This window comes from Pteropus alecto, unplaced genomic scaffold (genome assembly GCF_000325575.1).
Source record: "Pteropus alecto unplaced genomic scaffold, ASM32557v1 scaffold106, whole genome shotgun sequence".
In the NCBI taxonomy this organism is placed as follows: Eukaryota; Metazoa; Chordata; class Mammalia; order Chiroptera; family Pteropodidae; genus Pteropus; species Pteropus alecto.
Window position 1 is genome coordinate 18,517,446 of NW_006442103.1, and position 27,959 is coordinate 18,545,404.

General features: G+C 44.6%; 3 protein-coding genes across 8 annotated transcripts in view; all 3 read left to right on the forward strand.

Moving 5' to 3' along the window:
- CUNH1orf54 (chromosome unknown C1orf54 homolog) overlaps nt 1–3,718 on the forward strand; it is a 6,664-nt gene extending 2,946 nt beyond the window's left edge. Inside the window, exons 3-6 of one of the 2 annotated variants that reach the window (XM_006919734.3) lie at nt 340–398; nt 800–910; nt 2,853–2,954; nt 3,624–3,718. In XM_006919734.3, the coding sequence (XP_006919796.1) occupies nt 340–398; nt 800–910; nt 2,853–2,951 (269 nt within the window). In that variant the 3' untranslated portion in view covers nt 2,952–2,954; nt 3,624–3,718. The remainder of the gene's footprint in view (nt 1–339; nt 399–799; nt 911–2,852; nt 2,955–3,623) is intronic. The other variant, XM_025052195.1, reaches the window with a different exon arrangement.
- Nucleotides 3,719–5,278: 1,560 nt separating this feature from the next.
- Nucleotides 5,279–9,020, forward strand: CIART (circadian associated repressor of transcription). 4 transcript variants are annotated; one of them, XM_006919736.3, is made up of 6 exons: nt 5,279–5,382; nt 5,958–6,382; nt 6,558–6,633; nt 6,896–6,974; nt 7,099–7,210; nt 8,321–9,020. In XM_006919736.3, exons 2-6 carry the CDS (start codon nt 6,017–6,019, stop codon nt 8,840–8,842), a joined length of 1,155 nt encoding a protein of 384 aa, XP_006919798.1. In that variant the 5' UTR covers nt 5,279–5,382; nt 5,958–6,016; the 3' UTR covers nt 8,843–9,020. The 4 variants fall into 4 exon arrangements, with proteins under 4 accessions (XP_006919798.1, XP_015450853.1, XP_015450854.1 ...); XM_015595367.2 differs by having other exon boundaries at nt 5,280–5,382; nt 6,211–6,382; XM_015595368.2 differs by having other exon boundaries at nt 5,281–5,382; nt 6,087–6,382.
- Nucleotides 9,021–12,869: 3,849 nt separating this feature from the next.
- Nucleotides 12,870–23,596, forward strand: MRPS21 (mitochondrial ribosomal protein S21). Of its 2 annotated transcripts, none has more exons than XM_006919737.3 (3): nt 12,870–12,976; nt 13,392–13,506; nt 22,751–23,596. In XM_006919737.3, exons 2-3 carry the CDS (start codon nt 13,424–13,426, stop codon nt 22,929–22,931), a joined length of 264 nt encoding a protein of 87 aa, XP_006919799.1. In that variant the 5' UTR covers nt 12,870–12,976; nt 13,392–13,423; the 3' UTR covers nt 22,932–23,596. The 2 variants fall into 2 exon arrangements, with proteins under 2 accessions (XP_006919799.1, XP_006919800.1); XM_006919738.3 differs by having other exon boundaries at nt 12,895–12,980.
- The last annotated feature ends 4,363 nt before the right edge of the window (nt 23,597–27,959 follow it).

Consider the following 27,959-nt stretch of genomic DNA (forward strand, 5'->3'; position numbering starts at 1 on the left):
TGATTCCGTGGAGAGAAAAACTGTGGGAGCAAGTCCTTGAAACACTGGTCCTTCTAGAAGCATAGTCTTCACCGCTCGGTTTGTCCTTGCCTTGACAGAAGGAAGACCCCCGAGGGGCAGGCCCGGAGGTCATTGTACTCACCCTCCGAAGAACAATAGATAATGGAGGTGACCGCTGCCCACAAACATTTTCACATTGAAGTTCATTAGGAGTAGATTATACCTGTAAAGTTTACACCTTGAGCAAGCCGAAGTGTTCTGAGAGATTGCTTCCTCTCCTCGTGTCTAGATCTAGTACTACCTTTCCCGTTTGTAACTGCTGCTGCTTCTCCTCTCCAGATTACTTTGGTGCAAGTTTCACTGTTGATTACCAAATGTTTGAGTTAGAGGACAAGCTGGTGAGTGACATCAAAGAGAATCAGGATAGATAACGGTTAAAAAGAAACTGGGCAATGTTATAATGCAAGTGATTAGCAAGAACAAAAATGAGTTAAGTGAAGTGAAACTAGGTGGTGGGCCCCAAACAGACCATTTACCACAGCTGTGGAGGAGGAGGAAACCAGAATCCAGCAGGTTTGCTGAGACACTGAGAGGGCAGTGGGTAGTCCTCGATCAAGGTAATTGGTGGGTGGGATGGGTACATAATCCATGCAGACGTAAGGGGGAGGTCCCTGAGTCTGAGTATAGTGGGGGACTGTCGTGGGGGGTAGGGGGAGGTGAAGAAGAGAACTCTAGAGAATCTGTAAGAACGTTGGATGGAGGCGATAATAACTCTGTTTCCTAATCCTAATGAGGGCAGAAGAGGTTGGATAAGAAGGAAGTGGAACCAAAAGAGACTACCATTAGTCCTGAAACAGAACATGCCGTCCATCAGACACCCGTAACAGTGAAAGCAGTAACAATGGAACCGGTGAGTTAATTGGGGGATAAGGCGGGGAGGGAGATGTGACATCTCTTACCCTGGATAGCTCCCAGGGCTGGTGACATGAAGCAGAGGGAAGATTGGAATACCAGGCTTCAGTGGATGGGGGAACCAAATAACTAGTATTGCAATGCAGGTGTTCATCTCAGCTTGGCCATCACTTCTTTCCCAGAGGTTTACTGCTAACTCTGTATGCAGAATAGTGGGAAGATTTGGTGCAGTTAAATTGCAGTTCAATAGTACTTAATGTGTACGTAACCCATGCCTAACGCTGCTAAGGATGCTGCTGCTGCTGCTGAAAACGAAATCTATGGCGTCGTTACTGCAAAGTATTTATAAAACTCAAGTTTACATTTATGAAACATTTAGAACAAAATGAAAATCTTTGTAACGATGTTAAATTACATACAAATGTGAGAGCACATGTGACCTAGACAAGTGCTGCGGGCGGTGGAAGGAGACAGGTCCATACCGGAGTTGTCTGGAAAACTTAGAAGGTGATTGTGCTTAAGATCCACTTTGATGATTGGCAGTGTGTTACGAAAGGACGAAAGCAATTAGATGGAAGAATAATTAGTCCAAGAGTGAAAATCCTGCGTAGACGAGGGGATAGAGCACGTATGGCATGTTTTGTGGATGAGCTATGATTGGAGGAGAGTGTAGATGGAAAGAACAGTGGGAAATTAAAAAAATAATAACATTTAATATAAATTTAAAATATTAGGCTCTTAATATTTGCTTGGAAATTTCACATAGGGGAAGCCAGGGCAAAATTACAGAGTCTGAAGGGTCAGGCTGAAGTTTGGATGTATAAGAAATAGGGAGCCTAGTAAGTTCTTCAGGGAGGTAAAGATACAATGAAAGTGGTGTTTTAGAAAACCTATTTGTCTGGTAGTATGCAGGATGCAATGGAATGGAGACAGATTCATGAGACTTGCATCATTCCCAAAACAAATTTTTAAAGACCTGTTCTAGGGCATTTTGAATCAAGAGGAGAAAATAGATATTTTGAAGAAAATAGTTTCAGTGATAATTTCATATGAGCGCTAAATGAAGAAAGACTTAAAATAAACTATAAGTTTAAATGTGGATGTCTAGGGAAGTGATTGACCAAAATGGGAAGTGTGGGAGATTAGAGTGGTTTAGGGGTGAAGTTATAAATTTGGTATTGCCCAAGCTGAATTTCTGGTGACAACCCTATGAAGCGATGCTGAAGGAAGGGGAGGTCGGACAGGACTGCTGTTCTAAGTGCAAAGTCAGAGTTACGAAAGTCGATGAGTGCAGTAGAGCCAGTACACATGGAAGACCAAAAGGCCAAATCCTGTGCCTGTAGTTAGTAGAAACAGAAAGGGAAATCAACCAAGGAAATGGAGGAGAGTGGGTTGGAGACGTGGGCCAAGTTTGTCTCATATAGAGTCTAGAAGAGAAAGCTTAATATAGTCAATCACAAAGCTACTAAGAGGCCAAGGAGAAGAAGGTCATTAGTAACCTCCACTCTACAAAAAAAAAAAAAATGTTTTAAATGAATAGTTGGAGCAAAAGCAGGATTTGGTGGCATTAGAGAGGGGGTACATTGTGAGGAAGAGTATAGGCCAACCATTTGTGGAATCTGACACTGGAAAAAGAAACAACAGTTAGCAAGGGCAGCAGGGCCAAAGCGTAGCCCAGATATACATGAACACAGGATGTCATGAACACGGCGGATGAAATATACATGCCGAATTGAGTGGGGCTTCCCTAGTGTGGTCAGGGATGGCTGAAAGGCACAGCAGTAGGACTCCTTATAGTGCTGGGGAGGAGAGCTGGATCTTTCAAGTTCAGAGGAAAGGAAGACAAAAATTGGTGTAAAGAGATGGCTATCCTGCCATAGAGGAAGAGGGTGGTCAGAAGGGTGACACTGACCTTCTGTGGGGGGATTTCTATATTTTAGCAGAGTCCAGATGTGAACGAGGCTATATCCTGTCTGCAGAGTCCTGTTTCCCCCCTCTTGTCCTGGCTCCTTGTTCAGGGGTGGATGTATTTCATATAGAAGGTGAGTGTAGCCATTGGCCTTGGGGGAGTCTGCGAAGCAGTTTTTACCACTCTCTCTGGCTAGTGTTTTCAGCATGTTCAGCTCTCTCTCAGCTGCTTAAAAGAAGAGGGATCACATTTAGAAAAATCTTATCTGCCTGTAAGGAGGTTTAGGAGGTGTCGAGGCAGAGACTTATGTAATAAGAGTCGTTTACTTTTTCTGAACTGGGAGGGTTTCAGGACCTGAGCAGAAGCAGGTGGAATGGAGGAGAAACCCCTCGTTCTCCAGTCTGCCTTGAAGAATCAAAGCTAGTTCCAGCCTGGCAGTGGTTTAAGGCAGGGCAGGTGCCAGAGGGCAAAATGGGAAGGGCCCTACTACTGGGCAGAGTCAAGAGGCAAAGTTCAGAGGCAGAAGTGGGGGGGAGGTCGGTTTCCTAATGTAGGAGAGAGATGGGGGGGTAGGAGGAGGGGATAGAAACCTAAGGGAAGGATTTAAGTTGGGATTCTAAATAACTGTGGGGCATGAAGAGATTTAGCAGAAGGAAGGAGCGAAGAGGGGAGGGGACACATCTCCCAAGAAATCTAGCTCGGAATATGAAACCTGAGGAGTTTTCAGAGGTGGGGGCATGGAGGGGTTTCCTGAGTCTCTGACTCTGACTGGTCATTGTTTTTCCTCTCTTTGTCTTTTTAGGAGAGAAAAGGCTGCTATGACTCTTTGGGTGGGGATTTGGGGACAGGAAATTGGAAGATAAATAAATGAAATAATCTGGTTACTCTCTACTCCTTCATGAGGGTCTGTTCTAAAGCCACAACTCGAAAGAGAGCACTAGGATATGGGCGTGGGAAGGTAGCTTAGAAAGGAAGTTAGGTGACAGTAGCATCAGAGGGAATTATTAGGACTGTGAATGAACCCGAAATTTTGGGAAGAATGGAGAAGAGCACCTACAAACAACAGGTTTATTATCGACAGTCCATAATTCTAATTCTATTGCTTAATTTTGTCATATACATTGTGGAAACTGGGGAGAGTCGAAGTTTATACTTAGAACACATTTTTTTTTTAATAAAATAAGCTCATTGTTAAGCATGTAAAATATAAAAAACTACTTAGAATAGATTTTTAAAATTCACACCTTCCTCCACTTACACCCTCCACCCCCCTTCCCAACAATGTGCCTCTTCCAGTTAGTAATTAGGGCAGGCAGGGACATACTTAAAAAAAATTTTTCCCCTATCCTCGGGACTCTAGTTAGAACTGGGCTGCCCCCTTGCGGTCTCTTCGATGTCACAGCTTCAGTCAGTCTACAGTCCCTGAGCACCTATCCCCTTCTCTCCACTGTGCCATTTCAATACTGCGAGGGGCAGCGAATGGTAAAACTCTGGACTTGCCACCTTCTCTCCTTCAAAGCCTTTCGAATCTTCTCCAGAGGACAAATGAAGAAACAGAAACTGGACAAAAGCCTAAACTAGGTGATCGGGGACCCCTCTCGACTTCATTCCCTGCGCTAGGAATCACAGATTCGGGGCCCAGAGCCCGAGGAGCCTGGGTAGAAAAGTCAAGAACAACCAAGTTTGGCTTTGACCTCTAGAGTGTGGCGGGCTGGCATCTGAGCTGGTAACGTGCGTGGCGGCGGGTTATGTAAGGAACGCGCTGGAGGAGCCGCCCCAGTGGGATCCCGGGAGAGGACGCGGTGTTCTCGGCGGCAGTCCCCACCCTCCTCACCCAGCAGGGCATCAGGCACTCAACTTGTAGGAGAAGGAGGAGGGGAGGGTGAAACAGAGACCGGGGAGTCACGAGGGCCGGGCCTCCGAGAGGGGGAGATGCTGCACCGAGGCACGCATCCGTTCTCGCACACACGTTGCAGACGCAAGTCGCTGATGGTCCCACGTGCTGCCCTCGTGAGCCGAGGCGCTCCAAGAGGGGGCAGAGGGGTCCGCTCGCAAGCAGGACCCAGGAGTCCCACATCTCGAAGCGCGCGCCTCCGGTCACGCGACCAGTCTGCGCAATCCAGACTCGGTCTCCCGCGCAGCACCATCCTTTTTAAGGCCATGGGTTCCGCCCTTTTCCTCCCCTCCCTTCTTTTCCACTTTTTTTTCCATCCTCCTCCTTTCTCATCACCGGGTCCGCCTCGCGAGCCGCATGTAGGGGCGGAGAGCGGAATGCTGCCCTTCCATCCAATCGTCACCTGACTGCCTCTCATTGGCCGAGCCTCTGCATCCCGTAGCCAATGGGACCTGAACTTCGGCAACGACAGTCACGTGCCACCGGCTAGCTGGCCAATGAGGGTGCGAGGCCTGTGTACGCAGGGGGAAGGCACGTGCGGAGCCGCACGTGTCTGGGAGGGGGAAGGGGCGGGACCCAGTGGGAGAGGCGGAGGCGGGGAGCCTAGACCCGGAGAGTCGGAGCAGAAGCTGGAGACAGACGGCCGGGGCTAAGCAGATCCACACAGGTGAGGAGACCTGGAGGCCGGGGAGCGGTCCGCGCGGGAGGATCAGTCCCCCCCTCCCAAAGAGGGGGCTTAGGGACCCCTTGGTGTTGGGAGGGATCGTGTCGCGTGGCAGGGCGAGCCCGGGTCCGGAGCAGGGATCCCGATCTGGAAGACTGGGAAGAGGCGGGGGGCCCCGTGGGAGGCTGTCAGGCAGTCACCAGGTGGGTTCGGGGACCGGGGATGCAAGGCTCGCGGGCGTCGTGACCTCAGGTGGAGAGGCTCACTGCGGGATCGGGCTGGGAACAAACCAGGCGAACTGGGGAAGGTGTCAAGTCACTTATTCTGAAGTGAGGGAGGAAAGAACGGCGTTTGCAGAGGCCAGAGAGGCGGCCCAGATTCCTAATGGAGGCGGAGAGGCGAGGAAGATGGCTTTTTCTCTGGTCTCTGAGACGGGTAATATCGGGGAGGGAGAGAAAAGAGATGATTATCCCGTTGAGTACCGCCCCAAAAACGCCCCCCCCCCCCCGCCCCCAGTCTCCCAGTCCGTTTCCTAATTCTCGGGTTCTGGTTTCAAACTCCTTCGCTTTGCTCTTCAGTTGCAGGTCCGATCTTTGGGTCCTCCAGGAGCTGCTCCCCAGCCCCTGCTTCTCAACCTATGGATTCTCCATCTAGCGTTTCATCCTATTCCTCCTGCTCTCTCTCTTCCTCTTTTTCCACCTCCCCAGTGAACAGTGACTTTGGCTTCCCCTCCGATAGCGAGGGGGAGGACAAGGGGGCCCATGGCCCCAGGCCAGACACTGTTGGGCAGAGGGAAGATTCTCGGCCCAGCCCGGGTCCTATCCGCCGCAGGCAACGACCCAAGGTTTCCGGTAACCGACATACAGCATCTCACTCGGCACAGCGGGGCTTGGCTTCTCCTATGGCAGGATGTGGGGTCAAAAGATCAAGAGATGGTGAATTGGAGACCAGTCTAAACGTACAGGGTTGTACCACAGAAGGAGACCTGCTCTTTGCTCGGAAGGTAAGAGAAAGCTGGGGAAAGGAGACCCTACCGGAGTGCCTTAGCACCCAGCTGGTTGGTGAGGACCCTGCGAGGATAGTACGGGCTCCCAGGGCTGGGGGCGGGGGAAGAATTAACCAGTGCTGGTGTGGGCAGTGCTCGGTCTTCCCACAGCCTTTCTCCTGTTTTCCTCCAGTGTAAAGAGCTCCAGGGATTCATACGCCCTCTCACAGACCTGCTGAATGGCCTGAAGATGGGTCGCTTTGAGAGAGGTACTGTCTGATTAGTTGCATTTATCTGAGCTAGCTTCATAGCTCTCTTTCTCTCTCTCTCTCCTCCCCCCTTCTTCCCTTTTTTCTCTCTTTCAAAATGTTTTAAATGTGTATTTCTCTTAAGTCTTTGGGGCCTGGATGATTCCTTTATGTCTTCTGTGACTTAATTTCTTTAGGTGAACCCGTTTTAACCCGCTTCTATCCTTCCTTTACCTGACTAAATTCTTGAATCTCAATCTTTGATCTCTCTCTCTGACCCCAGGGTTGAGCAGTTTCCAGCAGAGTGTGGCAATGGACAGGATCCAGCGTATTGTAGGTGTTTTGCAGAAGCCACAGATGGGGTAAGCGCCACCACCACCCCCCCACCCCACCCCGTTCTTTCCTTCATAAAGAAGGAGATATCGCCACTCCTGTCCTGTTGCTTTTTTCACACTTAATGGCTTTTTTAAAATGTCTTTTTCACAGGGAGCGTTATCTAGGAACCCTGTTACAGGTAGAAGGGATGTTAAAGACTTGGTTTCCTCACATAGCTGCCCAGAAGTCATCACTGGGTAGTAGCAGGCACCAGCTGACCAAGGTAAGAATTTACAAACCTGAGAAAGAGGTAGAGAAATAACCAAGGAAATGAAGTACGTGCGTGCAGAAATGGGCTCCCTCTTCCATTTCCTTCTGGGTCTTTTCCCTTTTCAACAAGTTTCTTTTCAGCGAGGGGGATGCTGAAACTTCCTTTGTTGTCTTGATTCCTAGATGTTTTCTTTTTGTTGTTGTTGTCGTATTTTATTTGGATAACTCCAAAGAACTCCATAAAGTTTAATCTTACCTTTCATGTGGCAGTTTATCTGCTTTCTGCATAGATACGGAAGGCTTTTTACCTGGCCAAATGATTTATGCAGGGAGATGCCTCAGCTTCTCTCTGCAGATCCTTTCTCCTCTGCTGCCCCTAAAACATTTTCCTCTTTTTACCCCTGTCCGAATGTATTTGTACCAAACCCTCTGGAAGTGTGGGTTTCAAGGATTGATCATAAGAAGTGCATCACTGGGAGAGGTGGGGACAGCCATGGCGCACCCACAGGGGGAGTATTGGATAGAGTCTTAGACCTAGTGTGGAAGTGATCTATTCTCTGGGCCTTCAAATAATAGGGTATTTAGGGGCCACTCAAATGATGGGGAAGGGAAAGTCTCCTGTGGATAATGGACAGTAACCTTGTTTTCAGTCAACCACAGTTAGTTTTTCTATGAGAATAATCAATTTAAAAATAAGCAGTAGGATCTCGTCTGCATATTAATTTATACTTCTTAAGGCACTCAACATAGGAACTTAGGGCTTAAAATATGGAAATTGAAAAGTGGTGATTCCAATTACAAATAGACTTTTTAAAAAGAAATTATAAAATGAATTATTTTATAAGCAGGGGACTGTTTTATTTTGTGTATGTCTCGATAGCCAGTGCCTAATATAGTGTGCAAGACATAGTGGGCCCTCGGGTATTTATGGAATAAATGAAAGTATAATTCGGTTACTAGAACTTTTGCTTAATTCTGGCCTGGCAGGAAATTATCTGTTGTACAAAATAAGGTATGTTTGCATTGCAAACAGTTCTCAAGGAAAATAAAGGTTGAATCAACCAGGTAGAGTTAACCTGAAAGCTTTCTCATAATTTCTTTTCTCTTTGCTTCCCTTTCCTAGCATTTTCCAAGCCGCCACAGTTATCCAGCTGCTTCCCCTGCACCTCCCGTGGAAAAATTGGACCAGACACAGCTAGGACATCTACTATTGAAACCAAAGCGGCCTTGGCACCTCACTGAATGGCCAGCCATGAACCCCACTTGGATCCACACCACTCCGATTTGCAACCCCTGTCTCAGCTCCCCCGGTTCCGTCTCCTTTGGCAGTGGTCCTTTAGGCACTGGGACCAGCATTGGTGTCATCCTCTTCCTCCAGCACGGAGAGCAGCCCTTCACCCACTCTGCTCCGACCACTCCAGTCCCACCCACTACAGAATCTCCTGTCATCCCTGGTGACCCTAAGAAACTGTCTGGGGAGGGACCTCGTTGCCACAGTTTGCCAGTCACTCTGCCATCAGACTGGACCTGTACCCTATTCCCACCCAATCTAACCCCCACGGCCAGAGAGAGGACCATGGGACACCCAAAGCAGATGAGAAGCCATCCTCCGGGTGCTCTTGATGTCCATCCTCTCAGCCCCTAATCCAGGACTGGAGACTGTGTTTTCTAATACATGTAAATGTGTGCGTGTGCACGCGTGCGCGTGTGGGTATACACATACATATGTGTGTGTGTGTGTATATATATTTTTAAATTTCAATGTGTGCATTTGTGTTGAAGGAAGAGACGTCTTTTCTGATTAAAGAAATTTTAAACCTAAACAGCTTGCTTATTGGGGGAAATTGAAACCTTCTGCTTCGGACACCAATATTTATCCTCTGAGCTGCAGAAAACAAGAAAGGGGAAGAGAATGTTTGTGACCTTGAGCTCCACCGACTTAGAAGTAAGTCTACGTGGGAAAATATAAGTCCTGTGGGAGAGGAGGAGGGACTCTCTACTGCTGTCTTTTAAGGGAACAGTTATAAGACTCAGAGTTGGCTTTGTTTTTTCATTCAGGTTCAGAGACTAGCACCTTTCCCTTTGTGTGTCTCTTGTAATCATCCAGCAGGCCCAGAAGAGCAGGTTCTTCTGCTCCAGGATGGCTCTTTGCCTTGATGGGAGCTGTCCATGTTCATGAACAAATGCATATGTAATCTGCTGCAAGAGGAGGGACACGAGCCAGAACGGGCACGTAGTTGCCAGTTCTGAAGAGGAAGGGGCACCCTAGACTTACTAGAATGAAGAGTCTCGTTAGACACTGGGCCTCATCCTTAATCAAAAAGTTGCAGCTGCTGAATGTATGCTAGACAAAGGCTATCCAGTGTTATCAGCTGGCAAAACTGAAGTCTGTGAATTTACCTATATCTACCCTTCTCCGTACAGTATTCTTTCTGATTTGTCCCACTTTCCACCAAAATCGTGTCCTCTCCCATCCTAGCTTTGGCAGTGTATCAGTCTACTCATCATTTTAGTTATTGCTTATTGGCTACTGAGCACGTTCTCACAGCCGCTTATACATCTTTCCCCTATGCCTCAAGTCCTCTGTTCTTAGTGAATAACTGTCCCCTTTTACTTTAGAGAACATGACCTCTTCTCTAAGGCAAACCTCTTCATTTGTGCTTTCACTTCTGGAACTTTGGTCTATCACTTATCCCTTCTTTATCTATCTTGTAACTTCAATTTGTTATTGAACTACTTATTTACTTCTCATGTCTGATCAGGTGCCCCCTTCTTGAAAACTTCTCTTGAGCCTGATTGTCCTCTCTCACCTTTTCTCCATAATTCTTGATAGCAGTCTAATTATATCCTTTCTGACTCCTTTTTAGCACTCAGCCCTTAACCTCTTGCAGGCTAGCTTCCACTGCTATCACTCTACTGCCCTTTCTCAAGTCACTAACGAGCTCACAGAATCAGAGTACCATAGTGCAGCTTCTGCCCAGTCAATAGCCGGATCCAGGGGCCTTCACAAAGGCTGTGTGCTTCATGCTCTCCGTATCATTTACACTCTAGATGCTGCCTACTGAAACTCTCCTCCTGTGGATCCCATGACAGCACACTATCCTGATTCTCCTCTTACCCATCTGGCAATAACTTCCATACCTCTTGATGGCCTCTACTTCTGCCCACTCCAGAGTGTGGGTGTTCCCCTAGGCTCAGTCCTTGACCCTTTTCTCTGACTACATTCTTTCGCTCAAAGGTTCATCTCCTTTCGTGGTTCTAATTATTGCCTCAACTTAGAAGACTGCAAAAGCTTTGTGTCCAGTCACAATCCTTCCCTTGAGGTGACATATTGAATGTCCAAATTTCTGCCGGGCAGTTTTATTTACATATTAATAACACTTAAAACTTACTGCAAATTTTAGCATTTTAGAGCCAAGACGTACCGTTTGTATCTGATTCAACCCCTTCATTTTATAGATGAGAAAACTTAGCTTGTGTAGGACAAACAACGTCTGGTACAGAACTCTTGGTTTCCAGTTTGGTGCTTTTTCCAGCGCTCACCAATCGAAACATTATCTTTCCTTTAAGATGTCCTGCCTTTTTACAATCTCTTTTTCTTCTATTAGTGTTACCTATGATCAGTTTTTCCAGATAACCTGTCTTAAAACTTAGTGTCAGTCACTGAATCCTATTTATTCGGTATTTGGAATATCACTTAAAATCCATTTTAAAATCTATTCCATTTCCACCTCTCTGGCCTAAACGTTGACTATCGCAATAGTCTTTTCTACCTTGAATCCCTTCTCACATATACTTAGATTAATTTTCCTAGAACAGTGCTTTGCATGTCATTCCCTATTCAAATCCTCCAATGGCTCCCCAATGCTTCGAGATGAAAATCCAAAACGTTTAGCCAAGATCTCTGTTTATCTCTCTGCTCCCCTATGTGATCCCTCTGATCCAGTTTCCTTATTTGCCCCTGAACACTGTAAACCTTTTTGCCTCCGAATTCATTTTCGTGCTGTTCACCTTGTTCAGTCTTTCCTGCTTCTGATAACTAAACCCTACCCTTCTTCCACTGACTGACTCGAGTCCTTCTCTCAATTGTTTTCTCCATTAAACATGGTATATAGGCTCAGTCTTTGGCCCTTTACTCCATCAAATGAGATCACGCACATAAAATGACTAGTATGGGGTTTGGTATATAGCGGGCCCTCAAAAATATTACTTTTACCTTCCGTTCTTTCAAAGTATTTTTACATTTAATCTCATTTGACTCCCAGGACAAATTTTGTGTGATTGAGGGTAGATACTAGTCCCATTTTACAGGTGAAAAAAAAAAAAAAAAGACAATTTAAGTCTGGGATAAGCAAGAGCTGGATAGTAAATATTTTAGGCATTGTGGGTCATACATCTCTGTTGCAACTACCTAACTCTGCCATTGTGGCCTAAATATGGAAATTTATAATATAAACAAATATATGAACATACTAATATATAAACTAATGAGCACAGCTGTGTTCCAATAAAATTTTATTTACAAAATCAAGGGTGGAGTTGGATTTGATCTGTAGGCAGCAGTTTGCAGACTACTGGTTTAAGTGACTTGTTCAAAGCCGCATGCCTGATAAGTATCAGAATTTGGATAGAACCCAGATCTCCTGACTTCTAATCCAGTGCTCTTCCACCGTATTATGCTATTGCCTATATAATTTATTTTGGACTTAACATATGCTACCTTGTTTTATTATTTATCTTTTATGCCTACATATTGTTGGTTCTAGTGGTCCAAGAGGCACTCGGTGGTATCAAACAGTACCTGACACACAGTAGGCATTCAATAAAAGTGTGTTGATAAGCATAGAGATGTCCCAGTCTGGCTCTATTTTGGTACTGTAAACTTGGCCTACTCTGAAGCTGGCTTCAGTTTTTGTGTGTTTTATTAGCATAATTAATGAGAACGCGTCTCTGTATGTCCCTGTGTGTTTTAGGGGAAGTAGCCGAAGAACTTTATTATACAAGTACCTGGTTGGGACCTGCTTTCTTTTTTTGAGCTTTTCTCTACTATTTTCCAGTAGCCACTAGATCTGAATTTATGTGAATAACCATAAATGGATATGTAGAAGTAACATGAATAAAAGAAAAGCTGTTTCCACAGTGAGGAAGAAATAAAAAAGATATTTCTACCAGATCTCACTAGACGGTAAATGGCATAGAAACTGACGAGTCTTTCCTTCTATATCCTGCAGCTGTTTCTCAACTATTTAGTTAAATGGCTGGGAAGATGATGTTATAGGAAACTCGTGGTATATTCGTCTCGCATTTTTTCCTTGGTTTTTAGACAGATGAAGGGTATGACGGTGTTTTGCATCCAGAGAGCAGATGCGAACAGAAAACAGGCAGCATGCTCAGGAAGCTTTCCCTATTTCTCTCACTTTCCTTCCAGAAAAAGAAACGGCTTGAATAGCCAGTAAAGATTTAATAGCATTAAGGGGTAGAGAATCGAGCTGATCTCGGGAGCCTGAGGACGGCGACTCCATGAGAAGATGAGAAGCTTGTCTGCGGGAAATTTAAACCAAGAGCATTTCGCTTTGGCGGGTGTAGTCCCAGCCGGCAGGCTGTGGACCAGCGCGAGGACCGTTACCATGGTTTCCGCGTAGCGATTCTCCTTGCAGCCTGGGTCTCCCGGCGCTGCGCGGGCGAGTGCGTATTTCCGCTTCCGGTTGCGCGCGGGCTCGACGTCGGCTGGGCGCAGGGGGCGCGGGCGGACTGGCCGGTGCGGGGCCGGGCAACGAAGGCGGGTACCGCAGGAGGGCACGTTGGCGCGCGGTCACCCCCTTTCCTAAACACCCGGAAAGACTCGGTTCCCAGCGCCCACCCCAAGCACCCCTGGGGCCGGAGCGGTGATGGGGGCGGGGGTCGCGGCGCGTCCGGTCCTCTGGTGCAGGGCCGCGGAGGTCCCCGCGGTGACGCCCTGCTACCGCCCCTTTGTTCCCCCGTGGTAGGATTTGTGTCGGCAAAGAGAACGAGAGGCTCTTGATAACGATCCGCGTGTGATTTGTAGGCTATGAGGACTGTCACGTGCCCCTGTCAAGCTTATTTCTGAGCACGTTGCGAGTCCGGACGCTGAATAAGCTACGCAGCAAAGTGTGTATTGTGTTGTGTTTCTTACCTGGTCCCCGTACTTTCCTCCCGCCTTCATCATTCTTTAGGTCCTGCAGAGTGAAGACTTAATTCCAAGGTCATGGCAAAACATCTGAAGTTCATTGCCAGGACTGTGATGGTGCAGGAAGGGAACATGGAAGGTGCATACAGGACCCTAAACAGGTAACGGTTAAGGGACCACAATCACGCCCAGACCAACTCTCTTGAGAAGTGCGGGGTTATTCTCTCCCTTCCTGTCATACATTGTTCTCAAACGAGCAGCCCAGGTGTTCACCAGCTTGAAACTTCTCAGCTTCTCAGTTTACTGTCTTCAAAATGAAGTTCTTCCCAAAGCCTAACTGATTGAAGCTTGTACATCAGCACAGGGGTCCCTGAACCTTTGGCCGTGGATAGGTACTGGTACTGGTCCGTGGCCTGTTAGGAACGTGCTTCACAGCAGAAGCTGAGCGTCCTGTGAGTGAGTGAAGCTTCATCTGTATTTGCAGCGGCTCCCTAGTGCCACCATCACCGCCTCACCTCCACCTCAGATCATCAGGTGTTAGATTCTCATAGGAGAATCTAAAAGGTTGGGGCCAAAAAGGTTGGGGACTGTTGGATCAGCAGTCATCCCTTTGATGATGAATCTATCCAAGACCTCAATTAGAACCCAAAGGGAAAATCAAATTATCGAGTTGCTAGGAAGTGGGAACATGACATGATACGTAGAAAGCTGAAGGAGGGAATGGTGTGGAACAAAGCTAGTAGAAATGACAAATTCAGGTTTGGGGTCTTGGGGAAGCAAGCAAGAGGTAGAAAGGCCGTTTAAGTTTGGAGGAAGGTTACAGCATGAGCAAAAACGTAGAGCTAAAAGTGAACTGGCTGGAGCAGAGGAGCTGTATTGAAAGGTTCTGAATGCCAGGCTAAGAGATTTGGGATGTCCCTAATAAGGAATGCCTTCACTCTGGTTTCTCAAGCAAATAGTTCTTTAGCCATCCTTCGTCAGTAGTTTAAGGATTTTGATTTTCTGGTATGCTTCATTTATCATTTTCTCTGCCCAGCAAGAAGCAGAGTTTGGAGAAATAAAATGCGAGTTGGATTCTCAAAGAATTGTGTGAAAGAGATCTTAAAGAGATTATATGAGGTGGCCCTCTGCCTCAAGGCCAGTAAGGTAATAGCTTTATTTCACAAGGAAAGCTTAGGGTCACACAATTGTTGAATGGCAGAGCCTAAAACACCTTTCTAGTGCAATGTTTTTTGCTCTAAGTTACTAAATTATTTACTAGTTCCCCTGGAAATGGAGACGCCTATGGCAGTCATTTCCAGTTAAGAATTTTTATATGATTGAGTTTAAATATTGGTGAGGTTCTTGGGGACTGAGAGGGTAATGAGAGAGTACCTAGTTTTTAGCAAAGCAAAGAGTTCTAGGTGTGGAGGCCTGGATGACAGCGGACTACAGTAAATGAGGGCGAAGATAACATGAAAAGCAGTTGCAGACTCACGATGATTTGCATGTCTTTTAAAAGGATCTGGTCTGGGGCCAGCCTCATTTCCTCACTCTGTGTCAGTGCATGCCAGTCCTATCCTTGGGCAGAAGCTGTTCCCTCTGCATTTTCACTTACATTGAGAATAAAGATAGTTAAGAACTGGGTGGTAAGATACCCGATTTCATTTTTTCTGCCACTGCACATTCCCACATCTTTTATTTCAGACCTTTTAGTGGCATGTCTGTGAGAGGGTTGCGATGTCTGATGACCTTTCTCTGCTCCTATATTGGAAGCACAAAATGAATGTCTTTACGGACTGCAGTGAATTAGCTGGTGAGCTGAAATGCTGTATTTGGGGAAAGGAAGTCTTACAGATAACATCACCCTTTTTTTGACCCATCCCTGTAAGTCTTTTTCTGTGTGATTGATTATGGTGGGTTTAGATGGGCCTTCTAGTCAGGGCGATTGGGATGTTGTGCTGTTATTGACGGATGTCAGAGGGCAGCTGTTACTTGATGGTAAGAAATTCCCAAAGGCTTTCTTTTAGCTCCGCTCACCTCCTCTGTTCTTAAAGTGCAAATGACACAATAGCAAGAAGTCGACATTTAGGAGATTAGCTACTTTGTACTTTCAACAAAAACCCAAGACGATTTATGGTGTAGCATTACTTATCAAACGATTTCTTATAATTGTATCAAAAAGGTAGCTACAACTTGAATGCTTTTGACTAAATCCACAACCTGAAAATAGTTTTCTCACATAAATGAGGCAGCATAACTTAGTGGTTAAGAGCACAAAGTCTGAAGCGGACTGCCTGGTTCAGATCCCAGCTCTGCCGCTTACTAGAATGATCTCTCTGGTAAGAACTTAATGTCTCTCTGCTTCAGTGTCTTCATCTGTAAAGTGGAACTGATAATGATACGAACCTCATAGGGTTGATAGGATTAAGTTAGCATAATTAAAGTGCTTAGAGCAAAGCACGGAGTAAGCATTATGTGTTAGCTATTATCCTAATTTGGAAGTCATTGTAAGCAAGTTTTTACCTTTTTGGTTTTATTTTTTACTTACTTTGAGAGATTGAGAGCTTGCTTTAGCTGTTTTTTTCTCCTGTTTTCCTTTATTTTCAGATTATGTTCAGGGCGACTTGGAGATGAAAAAAATGAGAAAATAATTAAACTTTATTTGGTCGTGAGGATCCTACTAGTATTGAAATGACTCTTCTTATAGGCAATGATACTTTTCAACCAAGGCTCCTCCTGTTTAGCCTGTTCCTCATCTCATTTATTCCCTATGTGTGCACTGCTCTCTCATCCCCCATTTCCACTTACAACGATTTAAAACTTGAAAAACAGTATTTCTAATTTCCTGACTGAAGGACTTGATCACCTCTCCATTGATGCCAGGTCTCCAGAAAGCCTAAGGCCAACTCCCATCTCTTGAGAGAAAACTCTTCCTATGTCTTTGAGATTGTTCTAATTCACTTAGAACCAAACCTCTATATAGCTGCCTCTTCCAAAATCTGTATTTAGCCAGTGTCTTTTTTTTGTTTAATCAGCATTAGAGTTTTGCCTTTTTTGCCCTTTCTTTTTGTTTCTCATTTTATCTAAAATCCTTTTTGATCCTAGGTGCCAGCAGGTGGTAGGTGAGGGAATGATAAATAAATGGCGGATGAGGCTCGTTTGGATACCTTTTGCCACCTGGCCTGTCAGTATCTCAGACCTTGTTCTTAGGGATCTGTTTTCAAATATCTCTAAATTTCTTTCTTTTGTTCTTAATTTTTTCTGTTAAACAGCAGCCCCATACTCCTTTTAAGGGTTTCCTTTTACATACTTTTTTTCCTGGGTAGAAGTGCTAATTTTAGTCAGAACAGCAGGAGACTGGGCAGTGTGACACCATGTGGTTTCAACCCTGGCTGCCAATGAGAATCACCCCAGAGACCTTTTTAAAAAACTCTTGATGGCAGAGCCCTCCTTGAGACTAAATCAGTCTTGTGGGGTGCGGTGTCTGACCAGCAGCCTTTTAAAAAATGTCCTAGGTGATTTTAATATTCAGCCAGGATCATAGTAGTCTTCTCAAGGGCAGAGACCTATGCTTTTTCATTGGCATGTGTCTTGCATCTTCCAAAGTGTCTGGCACATAGAACGCTCTCAATAAATACCTACTTACTGAATGTAAGTGTTGTTTACCTTCTGTCAATCTCTTATTTTAGTGTTTATCAGACCTTTCCACTGAAGCATCCTTAACAGAAGATAGTGAAGGAACCACAGGCATATCTCGTCCTATGGCAGCCTCGCTTTGTTGTGCTCCACAGATGTTGCCATTTTTTTTTTTCCAACAATTCTTCAATTCTTTTTTATCTTGGAACGTTAGCTATATATCCCATAAATTGTATTTTAGCCTCAGGAAAGAAAGTGAACAAATATTTTGCTCTTAGAATAATTTTCTAGGCGGGACTTTTAAGCATGCAGATGTGAGCAAGCCGGTTCCGCAGTGTCCCAGTCTTCCTTTCTGTCAGGCACAATATTTTCTGATGCATTTTTCTTTGCGTCTTTTTCTCTGCTTCTCCTTAATGTCTTCTCTCTGGCCACCTTTTCTGTATATCTCTCTTACATTCCAGGCTTATCTTGCTCAGCTTTCTGATAGTTGCTAGTTTAAAAATAAGTTGTGTGTTCTATGGTCTAATTACAACAGTAGATAGAGAGCAAACGAGAGGGGGGTTAAAGCTTTAGGTATTTGGAGCACAGAGGTAGTCTTACAAAGGAATCAGCCTATGTGACTGCCCAGTGAGACTGCCACAGAATGTTTGTTATGTAACCGAGGGCCCTCACTGGTGCCCCGGGATGAGGAGATAGGGAGTGGGGGTTTGCTAGGAAGCCTCGCATGATTGGCTGGCCCCCATGCAAGGCAAGGCAGGCTCGCTGGAAGCGCTCCCGAGTGACCCCTTTTATTCCCTGTAAGTGAGCTTGTGGACCATTGAGTCCTGCATACACGTCGGTCTGACGTGACCGGCTGCACTGACATGTGAGTCTGCCACCTCCAACCTCCCCCAGTCCGGGCAGCCTGGTCCCTTTTACATAATCCGTTGAATTTAACTGAGACTGGCAGCTGATTTCTCCTCCAGTGTTAGTCGCCAGGAGCCTAAACTCAAGGCTGACTGTTTAAAGCTCTCGGTCTGCTAGTCCTTGAACTACTTTTGGAAGGAAGCAGAAGCATCATCAGTAACACCTTCTCTGTTTACTTCCAGAGTCCTACAAAGCTCTTCCTGCAGCCTTTTCATTAGAAATAAAAGGAGATGCCTCTGCTGTAGTGACAGGAACATTTCAGAATAATCTGTGCTTTTTTAGGATAACTAGAAAGTGCAGAGTAAGGAAGGGAATCCGCACCTGGCATCTTGGAATATGTTTAAATGATCTGTGTTCTGGAAGTAGTTAGAATGATCCAGGGAGCACCATTTAGCAACACCATCGTTATTGGGGCAGGGGGGCATCAATCTTTCCCCTCCTCCATGCTTACGTTCTTCTGTTACTTTTTTCTGTCTTGCTTTTTTTGCCTGACCACATAGGCATTTACCTGGTAAGATGATCGCTTCTATTTCAAAACCCTTTGAAACTCCAGAAAGATACCTGAGTGTATGTCTAGATTCCCTCGTCCTTTTGCATTTTCTTTCATCCTACTTTAAACTGGCTTTGTCATTCCAATCGGATCCTCTTCCTCGGTGAAGTCATATCCAGGGTCTCTGTTCTTTTTATAGTTTCTCCTCAAATCCAGTCTCCTTGTCCTTTTTATATTCCATATCCAGTCTTGTCTTTTTCTTTCAGGGACTTTTTTCTGGTTTTTCTCTTAATATACTACTGTAGTCCTAAAAGTGGCCTTCATTTAACAGCAGTGAGCGAGGTCTGGACCGAAGTCAATGCTTAGAGGTTTGATCGCTCCTTTCCCTCAGTGCGCCATGGCTTCCTGCCTTCCACCCCTTTGCTCTAACTCAGTTGCCTAGCCCGGCTCTTTTTTCCCTCATTGCCTCCTTTGCCCATGGGCACTGCAGTAATTTGGCTTCTGAACCTCAGTGGATTTTGTTAGAGAAGAGAATTCTGTCGTGGAGCACTGCACTAAAGACCTGAATTTTACTTCTAGCTCCATTTTGTGATCTCGGGAAGGTCAGCATCTCTGAACTTCAGTTTCCTAATCTATAAAAAGATGACATTACCTACTTAATCAATTTAATATGATTGTAATTAGGATAATGGACGCGAAAATGCTATCTAAAATCTAATGTGCCATCTCAGTTAGGTAATATTGTTGAGGTTTTCTGAGCCAATATTCCCAAGAACTGTGTCTGTTATAAAGTCACTTAATCCTTTGAGCTCTGGACATTTGTCAGTCACTTAGAGGATTCATTTCTATCATATTTACTGATAATTTGCTCTTTGCCCAGCATTATGTTAAAAATAAGTTAAGACTTAATCTCAAACGTGAGGAAGCACACAACCTGATAAGAGACATTTAAAAAAGAAAACACAGTTAAATATAATACTGTCTAATTGATACTTTCCAAGAGGCGTTAACAGTGTGCTATGGCAGTGGATCTCCCTCAGCCATCAGCAGCAGCAGCATCTGGGAACTGGTAAGAAATGCAAATTCTCGTCCCCCACCCTAGGCCTATGGAATCAGAAACTGGAGCTGGCACAGCAGTCTGTGTTAAGGAGTTTTCTGGGTGACTGCTGCATGCTAACGTTTGAGAACCACTGCGCTTTGGAACAAAGGGAAGGAGTGATTAATTTCACCTGGACCAGTTTACAGACATGGTAACCATTGATTTGGACCTTCATTGATTTGGACCTTTTGAAGAATAAATAGGATTTCATAAAACAAGAAGGAATGATATTCTAAGAGAATCTCACGAGCAAAGATAAAAAATAGGTAGTATGTTTGGAGAACTGCACCTACTCCAGTGAGACTAGAGCATAGGCTTTACAGGGCGAGTTATTAAAGATAAAGCTGGAGAAATAGGGTGAAGCGCCATTGTTTACAGCTTCAAGCTTAGACTAGCGGTTCCCAAATTTATCTGTACATCAGAATCACCATATTCCTCTCTCCTTGCGATTTAATTGGTCTGGATGTGGCCTAGAGGGTGGGATTTTTAAAAGCTCTCCAGGTGGTTCTAATGTGTGGACAAGTCTGGGAACTACTGGCTTAGCCTATTCTATGTATTGGGAAAGATTTTTTAGCATCAGTGACATGATCTGATTTATGTTTTAGGACAATAATTGGTGTAGGAGATGGGAAATAGGGCAACCTACTTACCTTTCACAATTCAAATAACTTTAGGAAGGCTTCATAACGTCCTTCTCATCCTCAAGTCCAGGTGAGACGCCTCTCCTGTGTGCCTCTGTAGCAACGTTTCCCTTTTCTTTGTACTTCTCTCACACTGTAATTCTTAGATAATTGTCTTTTCTGCTGGGCCTTAAAGGTAGGGAACCATGTCTAACTTTGCTTTCTATCTTTAGCATTTAACAGTCTCTGATATGGAGTTGGGATTCCATAAATACTTATTAATTAAATGACCAGTTATATGATTATTTCAGTACTCCCGGTACAGGATGATAAGGACCATCATTAGAGCTGTGGCCAAAAGAAAGGAGAGGAGGAAGAAACCTAATAACTGTTTGAGGGTTTGAAATTTAGAGGGTGTGTTAGCTGTGGATATAGGAAGTAAATGAGAAAACCTGGTGTGGGAATGAGCTCAGATTTTTAGCTTGCGTGGTGATGCCATTAACAGTACAGAGGAGGAAGAGTAGATTTTAGGAGGAGGTGATAAATTTGGTTTAATTTGGAAGCATTAGAAATATCAGCCTAGCTCTAAGGTAAGTTTGGGGCTAGAAATGAAGATTTAGGAGTCAGTGGTTTCTGGATCAGTTCTCAACTTGGCTCTAGACTTATTCGGGGTCTTTTAAAACATTCCCAGTGCATAGCACCACTCTAGACCAATTAAATCAGAATTTCTGAGGAGTGGCACCTAGGCATCAGTCCTTTTTAAAAGCCATTTAGGAGATGGTTCCATAGTGCATCAGGGTTGAGGCTCACAGGTCAAGGTTAAGGAAATCGTGTAGAACCAGAAACAAGGAGGTTTACCATTGGAATCTGGAGGGATGCCAACATTTAAGGGCAAATCGAAGAGAGCCAGCAAAGGAGACACTCTGTGGGCCGAGATGCTGAGTCTTGGTCTTTGGTGCCCTGCTCCTCCAGTGTAAGACTCCGGTGGTGGGTCCACATGACTTCTGGGCATGACCGTAGTTTCAGCAGAACCAGATGATCTGCTTCTGCTTCCGGGAGGTTGCAGCAGTTCCCACGCCTTCCATTTTCCTGCCCCTGAAACCTGGACAGACTGATCTACACAAATACGGTTCTCTAGAAGCCTACAGATCGTGTGTATATAAAATTTGTAGGGTACTAGAGAATCATATTTGTATAGATCAGCAGGAGGCCAGGAGAGGATCCCATAGGTACAGTGGTTCCCCGTCTATTCACATTTGTAATTTACCCAAAGCTCAAATCTTTTCAAGTTCAGGTTCAGTCTGTTGTTATCTTGGGCTTTGTGATGTAGCAGCAATAAATAGGGTTTCCCACTGGGCAGAAGCAGCTGGTGGTTTCTCTTATTTTTATTTCCTTCTTGTGTCCCCCTTCTTCCCATTATAACAGCCACGTCTCAACCTCCTTATCTCCGATTGTGTTTGTGACTTTTACACGTAATGAAAGGACAGGGTGAGCAAAAAAAAAACCAGGAATGGAGGGCAGCAGGTGCCTCCAGAGAGAGAGACAGATTACAGGTTGGAGCCCAAGCTTGAGCTCTCAGGGGCCTGTGGACTAGGTAAATTAGGGAATGAGCCCTGGTGGTTTCTTGGCTCAGTGAAAACAAAGCTGTGAGTTTGAAAACAAAGGCATGTTATCAGTGCCTTGCATTGCAAGGAATTGGGTGGGTAGGAAAAAAACAGATCGAGCTCAATTTTATGGACGCTTAAAGATTAATAAAACATGGTTTCTGCCTTCAGGGATTTTCAGTATAATGAGGGAGATGTTTGTATAAATAACTAATGGAATGGCAGAATGATATGATCGCTAAATAGGCTTACAATAAAATAAATGATTTTCTCTAATTGAAGATGAGAAAGCTTTATGGAGAGGTGGCCTCTGAATTTGGCATCAAAAAGATGAGGAAAATTTTCGTCAGAAGGTTGGCATCTGGGTGTCGGGTGGCATTCTGGGCTGAGGACGCAGCATGAGTAAAGCCTTGGTGGCAGAGTGTGATTGGAGCACGTGGTACGTGGAAAATGGTGGGTGAGGCTTTTGTTGAATGTCCCCATTTGTGTCATGGGTGTGACGAGGGCCTCTTCTTTCCCTGTATTAAGTAGGCCCAGAGGTTTTTCAGACCTACAGACTTCAGCTGTATCAGTTTTAAACAAAATAAGGATGGATTTACATTCTCCACTGAGGACCAAGTAGGAATTACCCCTAGTGTGGTGTGTGTCTGTGTGTGTGTGTGTGTGTGTGTGTGTGTGTGTGTGTGTGTGTATGTGTTGTTGCTACTGCAGAGACACCCCATGTGAAGATTCTGAAATGAATCTTGGTTGAGAATCAGTGCTGAGGGAGCCACTGTCCTTACGGGACTGTCAGATCCTTCGAGTGTGCTGTGGTGGAAGAAAGGTTGAGAACGTGGCCCTGGCTCTAAGCTCCCCGAGGACTAGGACTCGGTAATTAATTGCCTTTTCATTCCCTGCAAATTCCCATATGGGGCCTCTGTAAGTAGGCAGTTAATGCTCTATTGCCATCGTTCACGCCATAATTTTTACAGACACCAATTGTTTGGTCAATTGACTTCTGGCCATCTGGAATTGGAACAGAATAATGATGAGGCCAAGCTTCTGACTTCATCACCTGCCTTTGTACAGGATCCTCACGATGGATGGGCTCATCGAGGACATCAAGCGCCGGCGGTACTACGAGAAGCCTTGTCGCCGGCGACAGAGGGAAAGCTATGAAAGCTGCCGGCGGATCTACAACATGGAAATGGCTCGCAAGGTCAACTTTCTGATGCGAAAGAATCGGGCGGATCCGTGGCAGGGCTGCTGAGGCCTGTGGATGGGGGGCCCAGCGAGGACCCCGTCCAGTAGGGTCGCCACCTCTTTTCTCTCTCCAACCCCATTTTCTCTTACCTTTCTTGCAATAAACTCAATCACGGATGTAGACGACGGCCCGCATATGTGAAGCAATCCCACTGGTCAGCAGTGGACCCTCGAGGGCTTTTATTAAGTGAAAGAGGAACTGAGTCAAAAAGTAGTCTAGACATAGAGTGGCAGCTGCCAGGGGCTGTTTGGGGGGCGAGAGTGAAGGATTATTGTTTGTTGCGTACAGAGTTTGAGTTTGGGAAGATGAAAAAGTTCCAGGGTTGAATGTTGGTGTGAAATGTTCTTAATGCCACTGACTTGTACACTTAAGTGGTTAAAGTGGTAAGTTCTATATGTATTTTACTATAATTTTTTAAGTAGTCTAGGAGAGGCGAGGAAATTTTCTAAAATGTCATAGAATATCTCCTACCCAATTTTTATGAAACCCAAAGCAAGATCTGATCATTGGAAAAGCATCTGTTACTCTTTACTGAGCTCTCCTCCAACTGTTAAGTAAAAGGAGAGGAAGCAGGTATGTATTTGGAATAAATTCTTCAGCAACTCCCATCAACCAGACTCTAGTGCTGGGACCCTTGCCCCAAGGAATCCTTAACACAGATCTAGCATTCACTGCTGTTTCCTGTTTTTCCTTTAGTTTTCCTAAAGGAGGCTACTGGAGGGATGGTGGAGAAGAAATAAAGCAGTGGATGGAAGGTAGAAAAGAGGGAATGGGGGCACGTTAAGAGGTAGGAGGACACAGAGCCAGAAATACCTACAGCAGCGGTTCTCAGCGTGTGGTCTGCAACATGAAGATCACCTGAGGAATTGTTTGAAATGCAAATTCTGGGACCCTATTGTAGACCTGAATTGGAAATTGGGGTCGGAGCCCCGGAATCTAGTTTCACAAGCCCTGCAGGTGATCTGATGCCTGTCAAACAGTCATTGTCCTGTAGCACTCCAAAGAGGTTCCAGGCGGAGGTCCCCACCACCACCCCTCCCGCTCCTCAATGGGCACTCCTGGGTCTGTGATTCTTGACAGCTGGGGGCACCTGCCCGCTGCAGGAGACCAGCCACTCTGCTTCCTCTCCTGCTGTGTGTTTCCTGTTCTTTGGTTTCCTGACAGCCATGCTGCTGACATAAGGAGCATTGGTGCCAACCCCAGTAGGAGGAGAAGAGGGTAGACGGAAGCAGCTAGCCCACCTCTCCTCACCCAGGCTGCAGCCCTCAGCGTGGTGTTTCTAAAGGAAGTAAACTGCAGACTGCCGAGCCACCTACCTCTCCCCATTGCTGGTGTTCAAACATTGCCCCCTTGTGGTGTAGTAGCGTGGCTTCAGATTTTTGGGCCTTAATTTTGTCTTCAGTAGCTTTTCTCCCTTTCGCCATTACCATCCTTTTTGATTAAGCAGGCCTGCGAGAAGGTATTCTGGAACCACTGTTCCTTACTCTTAGGGCTGATCATCTTGCCTCCACTCAGCAGTAAGGCCCACACTGAATAAAGCATGAGGTGCTGCATAGAGAGATACCTTAGAGAAGATCTGGTCCTTGCCTTCTGGAAACTGACATTGTGGTTGGAGAAATTTTTACACAGTCTTCAACTTTGTTACCTTTGTACAATCTCATTTTAACAAGGTGCCAAGCAAGACCTTGGTACTTCTGAATCACCTTTCAATCTCTGAGTTTCATCTTTAATACATCACTGTTGAATAATTTTGAGTCACAGTGCGGTGTCAGTTGCCAGTTGCTGTTGCTGAGTAAAGGCCTAGCCTCTGCCAGAATGGTAGGATATGTTTGAGATAGCAGAACTGGGCCTGTAACTTGGCAGTATTCCTCTGCGGTTTAAGTTGCTTCTGAGTTCCCTTCAGAATACTAAGATCTGGAATTTACTTGGTCTCTGAAATTATCCCCTGCTTATTCTAATCTCTAGTTCTGACCATTGCCATGTGCCCCAGAGCAGCTAGACAGTTGAGAGGCTTAATGTGTAAAATGGGTAACTGGCTGATTGGCCAAAGTTCCAATCAAGTTGTGCTGTCGCGGCAGGGAGAAAGACCTTCCACTCCGTGCACTGGGAAGCTAGAATGTACCTCATGGTCACATGAATAGGGATTGCATTGGGTTCAGGAGAGGGGTGGGTTGGTATTTACCCATTTACAGGGTGATTGATGCAATACCTCCTACCTTGAGTATGGCACCTATAAATCAATTTCTTTCAGTGGTTGTACACACACACACACACACACACACACTTTGTTTATTCGTTTATCTGTCAGTGGACACTTGGGTTGCTTCCACCTTTTAGCCATTGGGAATAATGCTGCTTGCTACAAACATGAATATATCTCTTTGAGACCATGCTTTCAGTTTCTTGGGGTGTATACCCAGAAGAATTGCTGGATCATGTGCTAATTTTGTTTTTAATTTTTGAGAAACCACTGTTCTGTTTCCCATAGCAGCTTCCCCATTTTACATTCCCACTGACAGCTCACAAGAAGTCAATTTCTCCATATCCTCACCAACAGTTTTTTGTTTTTGTTTTTGTTTTTTGTTTTTTGATGGGTGAAACTAGTACCTCCTCGTAGTTTTAATTTGCATTTCCCTGATGACTAACGATGAGGAGCATCAGTTCACATATTTATCGCCCATTTGTATATCTTCTTTGGAGATATGTGTATTCAAATCCTTTGTCCATTGAATTGGGTTTTTGTTGTTACAGGAGTTCTTTCTATATCCTGGACATTAACCTGCAGATATTTTCTTCTGTGGATTATCTCTTCACTCTCTTGATAGTGTCCTTTAATGCACAAAAGTTTTAATTTTCATGAAGTCCAGTTCATCTGTTTTTTCTTTCGTTGCTTGTGTTTTGGTGTTATCCAAGAAATCATTGCCAAATTCAACGTCATGAAGATTTTCCTGTTTTCTTCTAAAGGTTTTACAGTTTTTGCTCTTAGGCTTAAGTGTTTGATCCATATTGCATTAATTTTTGTGTATGATATGAGGATAGGGTCCAAATTCATGCTTATGCATGTGGATAGCCAGTTTTCCCTGCACTATTTGTTGAGCAGACTGTCCTTTCCTCATTGAATGGTCTTGGCTTCTTTATCAAAAATCAACTGACCATATATGTGACGTTTATTTCTGGGCTCTCTCTTCTACTCTGTCAATATGTCTGCCCTTATGTCAATGACACACTGAACATGTTTTATATCTTACATTTAATCCTCATAATACTCTTTTGAAGTAAAGATTCTTACTCTTACTTTATAATAGAGGAAACAATCTCAGAAAAATTATCTGAAGGTATCCCAGTAACTGGGAGACTAAGGATTTAAATCCACCCAGTTCCAAATATTAAAAAGAAAATCAGTGCCTAGAAAAACATTTCCCTCTGGGAAGGTGAACCCAGGTGGCTACAAGCACTGAAACAAAGCAAACTTAAAACTCTGCAGAGTTGGAACTTAGGGACTCATTCAACAGATTTTCTTGAGTGAATATTAAGTGAGAAAACCGAGGTATGAATAACCTGAACAACATGTTTAAGCTCCCTTAATTTGTTCCTCAGAGCCAGACTTTATTCCATAATGTCATGCCGCATCAGAGAAGGTGGGTTTGTTGTATATTTTTCAAATTTCTTTAAAACTAGCCTTTAGATAACAATCATGTGCTGCCTGGGACATTCTAATAACCTCCCTAGAAAATAACTGCATTTTCTAGTGAGCCTACCATCTCAGAAGATATCTTGGAATTTTAGTTTCTGTGGTTTGTAATCTGATACAATGGAATTTTCATTTCCTATATTTGAAATTGTATACTTTTTCCACACTATACTTTGCCCACACACATGGTTTTCAGAATCACTGGTTTAAAGGGTCAGTAACATTTAGAGCCTCATTTTGAAGTAGGCAAATAATTCAGGCTATTCATAGAATGAGGAAAACTACTGGCAGGTCCTACTCATTTATCATACAATGAGCCTTTACTATGTCTGCACTATCCTAGGTCCTGGAGATACAACGACAATATGACATGATTCCTGCCCTCAGGGAATTTCTAGTTTTTAGGTAATAAAAAAGCAGACTTCAGCAGGTTCTGAGGCCTGCAAGATCCTCTGCTAAAAAAGATTCATTCTTTAATTCAACAAATATTTATTTAATTGTGCCAAGTGCTATTTTAGGCCTGTAAGATACGTCAGTGACAATGATTTCTGCCTTTAAGGAATTTACATTCTAGCAGGAGTCAGATGATAAGAAATCAACTTAATAAGTTAGTGATCTAGTACTAGTACAGTAGGTGGTAATAAGTACTATGGGAAAAGAAAACAAAATTAGGGGAATCAAGAGTGCCAAACAGTCTTTGGAATTAAGTAGGGTGGTCGGGGAAGGCTTCGCTGCAGTTACATTTGAATAAAAACCTGAAGAGGAGGGAGCAAACCACGCAGATATCTAGATGAAGAGCAATCTGGGCCAAAAGCACCAAGTGCAGAGGCCTTGAGCTTTGTATTGTGCTTGGCACTTTCAAGGAACAACAAGGGATTAGGATTCTTGCGTTGAATGAGTAAAGAAGAGAGTAGATGAGATCAGGGAGGTACTGGAGTGGGGCAGAACTTGGGGGGCATTTTAATCCGAGTGATAGGAAAAGCCAGGGCATGGTTTTGAGCAGGGGAGTAATGACCTTCCTGTTGTGTTAACATGAGCACTGTAGTACCTGCCATACTAGTACTAGATAAATTAAATTCATGTGACAAGGCTAGACTAACAGGAGGACAAAATGGAAGCAAGAGAAAGCAGGAGACTCAAATAACCCAGGCTAACGGTGATAGTAGTGGAGGTGGTGAGAAGCAGAAGGGTTTTGTATATATTTTGAAAGAAGGGCCAATGGAACAGAACAGTCCACGATCACTCCAAGATTAGTTGTTCTGCATAGATGTAAGACTAGAGTTGCCGTTTTCTGAGATGAAGACTGTATTGAGAGTTGGGGTTTTTTTGGGGGGTGGATTAGA